We start from the raw sequence: 7,732 nt of genomic DNA on the forward strand, positions 1-7,732 counted from the left end.
AGGGATAATTCTGTAACCATACCATATGCGAAACACACAAGGCTTCTGTAACTTCCTACACCTGATAACTGCATACCCAAATTGAGTTAATTCAATAAATGTCACATGCTAGGGTGCTGCCTTATGCCTGAGATTCCTGAAGTATATTTATTAAATATGATGCCGATTTAAAAATGGGTATCTTCCATATATTCAATTATTTCTGCTCATTTTGGTTTTGAAGAAGCGATGTAAAGGAATGCAGGAACAAACGGTAACCCTACCACATCTTTCCACTGGTCACGCTCTGTCTTCCTTATACACAGACAAATTCAGAGATTAAGCAGTCCCGAGCACTCCTCTTTTAGGTAAACACAACCAATTTGTGCATAAGGTTTTTTATTAATTTACAGAAATAAAGGAGAAATTCAACGCCCTTAAAAAAAAAACCATCTTTGTTTTGATTTGCATAGTATCACCCAGAAGCCTTTAAGCTTCTTCTTGATAAATTACTGTTTCACTTTGCAATGTGTAATAAGTCATTTACTAGCGTTATTTATTTTGGCATAAATTAATTTATTGTAAGGTAGTTCTGTATTGATTTGAATGAAGAACTATGCTTCAAAACCACTTGAAATATATTAATACCAATACTCGTGACATTTCTTAATAACACACTGGCTTAAGCTTTTAGAAAAAAGAATTAAGCTAAGACAGAATGGTTAAATAAATTGTTTTAAGCATACAGAGTTGTTGGTGATGAAATTCAGATTTCAAGACTTATGAGATCCAGACCATTAGTCTAAGTCTAAGACATGTTTAAGATCTTGACCTAACATCTTCTAACATGCTGTACATCTCAAAATAGGCTTTTCGTCAATTTTGAGAGCATAGTATCTGGTCCTCCAAAGATTAACGCAGATAATGCATTTTACAATATTACTTGACCATGTAAACACTTTAGATACAGAGCAGCCCAAAATAGGAAAAAAATGTCTGCATACAACAAGTATGCTAAATTTTATAACCTCGAGCATTAAGGCACTACGTTCCAAGCAATTTCCAAATGGAGATATGGATCTTTAGCAGGACTAGGAGCTTCGGTCTTAAAAACTGAAAAATAAAAACCCACTGATACATTACTTCTTAAAATGGCATTATTGATTACATTGACAAAATGAACAGAGAAGAAATTAAACAAAGAAAGTAGTAAAGCTTCCGCTGCTTTAGAAGACACAATAGAAGCAGGAGCTGATCAAGCATACAAATTTCCTTGAGGCACAAAACACGCTTGGAGTCTACAAGTCAGTTTAAACAGAGCTTATACCTGATTTGGCAGAAGAGTGGAAAACAGTTATCTTTATATTTATCTGCTTAAAAGGCTGTTCTAAGAGAGGAACCACATTTTTAAATAAAGAGGGAGTTGGCAAAATTTTCACTTTCCTCCCTTGAAGTCAATAAATTAATTTTGCAGCTTACAAAAGAATGAAGCCTGGGTTTCTGAGCTGTCCCCTAAATCCCTTACACTCTCCCCTACTGCTGCAGCTCCAGGAACTATCGGAGCTCTCCAGACCCTCCTGCTTTCCCACATCCCCTCACTATCAGCTGGGCAAGAGGCAGCCTGTGCTGTATCACTAATCTCTGAAGATGTTTATTAGTTGGCTAATGTGCATATGCTCAGTGCCAAGTAGTTCAATTCATGTTACAGCCTCTCTCTCAACAGTGCCACTTGCCTAGATTTATGTTTTCTAAGCAAGTGCAGATTTTCACAGATCCCTATTTTTGTGACTTTTCTCTCCCGTTCACAATGAATTTTATTGAAAGGGTTAAAACTCCTGAGGGGGAAGAGAGATATTGAGGAAGCAGGCTGGCAGATAGGTGCAGAGCAAGCATGTATGAGAATGATTTCCATAGGAAATTTGCATTAAATATAGCAAAATAACATTTACTATCACCATTAACTTTTATTAACAAACTTCTAAGATGTTATTTTGACTTAACTTTACCTGCAAGTATCTGTTATTCCCCTACAGATGTGAAGTCCCTCACTAAACCTGGTACAGCATGCTTATGGCAGTAAGCACAAGCAGAGTAACATTTATTTTTCATAGGTCAAATTATTGTTTTAGTGCCTCACAGGAAATCTCACCTTGAGAACTGGAGTCATAAACATTAATCCCCTGACGGTCTAAGCTTGGTTCTACCTGAACAGATGAGATCAAATTGTGTTTTTAAAATACTGAAGAATCACACTGCAAGAACAAACTCCCCCTAGCACAGTCAATATGCCTCTGTGGACACACCAGTGCAATGTTTAGAATTCTCCAACTACAGTGTCTTCTGAACAATTCAATCAAACTGACCTGATACTCTGAAAAGAACTGAACAAATTTTTCCATTACGCAACATGCAAGTCCAAACCTCCTTGTAAATCTCCAGTTAATCAGTTAGGTGGATACAAATATTTCAAACTTTAAAACTCTACCACTTCATTCCTTTTTTGTCAGACATCTAAAAAGTTCAGTATTTTCACAGACCAGATCTATGCTCTTACAGAAAATAAAATAAAAGACAATTTTTTGGTGATAATATGCATGCACTTACTATTCTTCCATTCCACCATCTATATGCTTGAGCACAAGAGTAGAAGTAAACCAATGGCACTTTTTTAAACCTTCCCAAGTTACATATATATATTTACATGCATAATATATATGTAGTGTGTGTATATATATAAACTATATATATAGTGTGTATATATATATATATATATATATATAGTGCATGTCTAAGGGGCATTTTTAAGAGTTTTATGAAGACCTTCAGTTGCCTTTCCAAATGCTGAAAATGTGCTTTCGGCAAAAATCACTGTATCATAGTAACTACAGAATACTTTAGATTGTAAACAACGCAGTGCATAATGCTTACTACTGTCAGGGGGTTAATTATTACCACTGCTCTGTTCAGTATGGCTACTGATAAATTTGTGGTCTACCTTTTACCAAAAAGTAATTAAACCTGATAATATAATTGTAAGAAACCATATACAAAATTACTTTTGCAGCTCAGCATTCTAGCAGGATAGGATGAGTGTACAGCAATACTTCTGTTTCAGGCAGCACATATATTTATAAATGATTTATGAAAGTTTGTAAGAATATCAGACAGAGGTCAGAAGAATGAAATATGATGACAGTGTTTACATTACCACCTAATTTCTTATGATGAAACTATAAAGCTGTCCTAAATGACCGCTAAAGACACCCCAGTTTTGCATATCATGTTAAAAAACACATATTCGGTGATCTCGGTATCATGATGGACTTTGGCTTCATCTCAGCTCTGAGGAAAGAGAATCATCTAACAGACAGATACCAAAGTTGCCTGTCAAGTTCTCAAGTTCTCACAAGCTGAACGTGTGAAATTTGATATATGCCACCATTAATGTGGTTCCGAGTTAATACTTAATTTTTATAACTCATACTGAAATGCGATAGTTGAAGTACAAAATTGCGTAAAACAGAGTGAACAAAAGATGGTCCTTAAAGTTTTGTCAATAATTCTGATACAAAAAGCTTCTAGTAGACTATAACATATCTCCTAAACAATGCTAAAACCGAAATGTAGATCTGAAAGTACGTCTTAACATCTTTTTCTGTGTGACTTGATCTTCCAGACAGGTGGTCTGCAGTGACACGGACTGCATAACAAACCTGAAGGCTCTGTTCCCAGGGTTTTAAAATGTAAGCAAAGGCCTCCCTGCTAGCGCAATATTACTGCGCATCTGCTTGGCACAGCAGCTCCTCTCTTCCTAGAAGCTATAATTTGGGATATTATGCCCCCTGTTCCCTGCACCAAGTGCCGTTACCAGAAAGGCTCGCCAACATGGCTGCAGCATCTCTGTACTGGCAGGCTGAGTATCAACAGGTGCAATGCCATCAGGGCAAAATGCAGAACTTGCTAGGAGGTGGGAAGAATATACCCCAGCATTTATTCCTAAAAGCTCCTAAAACTCACCATAATGACTGGACCAAACATACAAGAAATTTATGCCAGTAATTATCTTAGAGTTTTCTCTTGCTGTGGTGTCTAGAGGACAGGCAAGGGCAGTGGAAGATAGCAAACAAAAAGCATAGTTCAAAACACCTCCCAGTAGAACTAACGCATGTTGTGACTGAGTGCATACTTCATAGAGTTTCACAATACACCACGTAGCGTTCTTTGCTCATTTAATAAAACTCATTAGACAGCAACCATGGCAGTCAAAAGATCAAGCTGAATCACATTTTCAGTCATAAAGTTCCCAAAACGATCCATTACAACTAAAACTTAATAAGGAAACTGAGGAAGCAGTATTCTTTTTTAAATTCTCTAAGGCTAGCGGGGGGGGGGGGTAACAACAAACAAGCTCATTTGCTGCATGAAATAAACCCCACCTTCCCCACCACCCCCGCGGCTGTGCGCACCCTTCCCCAGGTGAGCGTTTCCCCAGCCACGCCTCCAGCAGACAACTGGAAACAAACCTGCGCGCACCCCGCCCACACCTCAGGTGTCCCTACTTCAGGCTCTCTCCAAATTTACACCGCACAAGGGAACTTTGTTCACCAGTACGACAACTTTATTCAAAGCGGCACCGCGTGCTAAGTTTTCTCGCAGTCTCCCCTCGGACCGCGCAGCCCCACGCAGCGGAGGGAGGAGCCGGCGGCGAGGGCACCCCGCCCCGTGCAGCAGAGCGCCCAGAGGCGGGCCTGGCAGGCGGGGACCTGCTCTGCCGAGCTCCCGGCTCCCCGGGACCCCACACGCAGCCCGGTCCCGCCGCGGTGCCGCTCACGGCCGGCGCAGGAAGCTCCGTGCGGCGGCCACTGGAAGCGGAAGGGCTTCCCCGCGGAGCGCTGCCGGGAGGAAGGGTTCCCCGAGGGTTTTACCTTTCCTAGAGCCCTCGCTGCTGCCGGCTGGGGTCTCCCCGGGCTCGGCGGCACCGGCAAAGGCCGGGAACAGCGCCATAGCCCCGCTCACCGCCCGCGCTGCCTGCCAGAGCTGCCCCGCGGAGCGAAGGGGCAAGATGGCGCCGCGGCGCCGGGCCTGCTGGGAGATGTAGTTCGCCTGCCCCGGCTCCCAAAATGGCGGGCGGCCCGCGGTGGGCGTTGAGCGAGGAAGGTGTCTGCGCTGGGGGCGTCGTATATTCTCCGGGCCTCCGCTGACGGGACTGAAGGAGGGGATTACTCTTCAGCCCGCGGGGAAAAGATGGAGATGGGGTTTCCATAGCCAAAAGCAGCCTTTTCTTCCTTGCTACCCCGTTTTCCGTCATGCACCACGCTGGGAGTGAAGCCCCAACTGAAGGTCCGTCTGGCCAGAGAGCCTGCCTCAAATGGTGGTAGTGCAGGCTTAAGGAAGAAATAAACTCCTGCAATCAGCAATTTTTAAGTCCCCTGACCAGTGGGGACACCATTCACATTTAATAGAATCATTGAATATGCCCTCCGTAAAGGAACTGGGAAAATAATGAACAGTCTTATGGTTTTGACTACTTGGGCAGGATGTTACACTTGAGTTACATATTGTATAAAATAGTAATTCCTTTTTTTTTTTTTTTTCTTCCCTCAGGCTTAATTCTTGAATTGTAAGACAAACAAACAAACAAACAAAGTCTGCATGGTCTTATACACCGTTATGATAACTCACTTTAGTTTTCATACTTCAGTCATCTGAGGAGACAAGCTTGCTTTTTTTCTTTGCATACCAAAACCGTTCCACAATGCCCTTGTTGAATTTTTCTGGGTTTTCTAACTGATACTATAGTACCACTGCATGACCAAAATTTCATGTAGTAATCAAGTGTACAAACAATGTACACTTGTACATCGTAGTTTGTACACACTGTAGTGTACAAACAATGCAAGTATTGTATTACTTGAAATTATAATGACTGGTTTGGTTTTGGCTCCTTTCCCAATGCCTTGTACCAATTCTGTTTCTCTTTTTGACTCTTCTGAGCTACAATGTCTTTTAGGAGCCTATTCCTGAGTGGCAAAAGATTCTCCCTTACCATATGTATCGCTATTAGGATTAGTTTCCTACAAACACTAGACACAAGCACTTTGCATTAACTAAGTTACTTCTTTTCCTGTCATTTTATAATTTATTTGTGCAATACTTAAGCAACCTTCCTCAGTCAGCTTTCCAGCTGATTATCCTGAATACTTTGTGCCAACTGCAGACTTCGTCAACTCTACATTCACTGCCTTTTGCAGCCTTTTTGTAATGTTGAACTGTCAGATCCCACAGAATTCTCTGAGTGACTTCTTCCTTTGGAAAACCAGAAAACTCTTTCTTAATCATTGTTTCCTACCTTTAATTTATTTTTAATCTATAAAGTATTATTCATTTGCTAACAACAGAAGAGAAGAATGTGAGACAGAGGGAGAAGAGGATTCAGAACAAAATAGTAGTCATCATCACTGATAGTCTGGAAGTCATCAAACGTGTGTGGTTAAGAAGAGCAGGGCCTGACTGCCAACTTGGAAAGAACTGACTTTAAAATTTATGTTCACATAATGATGTTTAGCAATGCTTTTGTTCAAGTGTATTAACATCTGTCACGTTTTGAAGTAAAATATTAGAATGTGCAAATGCAGTGAGTAATATATAGAAACATATATCTGCCTAAAACCGATACAGAAGATAGAAGGAAAAATCTAAAATAATCACATTACCAATTTGTGACTAAACTCTGAAGAGACAATTTCAAAAAGAATTATCTTGTCACGCGCAATTTCTAGCCTTTTTCCTGAGAACAGAAAGTCTATGTAATTATGCTACTTGAACAAGCATTTGTCCTCTGTCTGCCTGGCACAATTTCTCCAGGTAGTTTTAGAACTCATGACCAATTTCAACCAAATTTAACAGGATGTTACAGATTATTACGTTTCTGCAAATTGCATGACAACAGGTGGCAATCTAGAGCAGGGTTTTCAATGGTAGGAAAACTCCAATGTGCACAGAGCTCTTAATGCGAGTCTAAACTACTGGGAAAGTTCAGTCAGAACTCTCCTGGTCATGGAAATATTTGTTATAATCTTATTTGGGTAGGTAATGAAATATGTAAAAATTCATTCTGTAAACTTCAGTACTAGGAAAACTACCACTTTTTTATAGAAAATTGATTACTTACCTGTTTTCTTAAGGACCAGACTCAAAGCCCATTCAAGATACTGATGTTCTAGATGCCAAATAAACTAAACTGATTTCATAATAAAAGCATTCAGTTTATTTGCCAAAATGTTGTTATTCATATTGTCTCTCAGATGTTCATAATGATTGTAATTTATAACTTCTCGGCAAAGCAAATACAGAAAGAGATTTATTTTTTTTTTCTGTGAGTAAATTAAATGCCCAGAGAATAAAAATCCGAAATACAAATTTATGAACGGATTCCCTAGAAATCAGCCATAATTATGGATAAAGAGAGGGATAAATTAACTAAGGGTGTTGTTATTATACATGTATTTCTATGACATCACAAATCAAAGACTCATTTAACACTACTACAAACATATTTAACACTACCACATCAATGTGGGCAACATTTCCCATTATCACAAGTGGAAATTAAACTTGTGTGAACTTTGCTTTTAGATTATCCTATTTACTTATATATGTAGTTCCTATTTACTATTGGTAACAATTGATTTTGTAGTAAAATCTTTTATCTTGACATTTCCTTGACCTACTGAGTAAGCAATGGCAATCTTGA

At 39.6% G+C, this 7,732-nt stretch overlaps 1 protein-coding gene across 2 annotated transcripts in view; it reads right to left on the reverse strand.

Moving 5' to 3' along the window:
* Positions 1-7,334, reverse strand: part of NRDE2 (NRDE-2, necessary for RNA interference, domain containing) — a 32,086-nt gene extending 24,752 nt beyond the window's left edge. Inside the window, exon 1 of one of the 2 annotated variants that reach the window (XR_014584962.1) lies at positions 4,905-7,334. Coding sequence is in view for 1 of the 2 variants with exons in the window: in XM_083837992.1 (XP_083694118.1) it covers positions 4,905-4,983 (79 nt within the window). In the remaining variant the exon portion in view is untranslated. The remainder of the gene's footprint in view (positions 1-4,904) is intronic. The other variant, XM_083837992.1, reaches the window with a different exon arrangement.
* Positions 7,335-7,732: the final 398 nt, after the last annotated feature.

This window comes from Anser anser (assembly GCF_964211835.1).
Source record: "Anser anser genome assembly, chromosome: 5".
In the NCBI taxonomy this organism is placed as follows: domain Eukaryota; kingdom Metazoa; phylum Chordata; class Aves; order Anseriformes; family Anatidae; genus Anser; species Anser anser.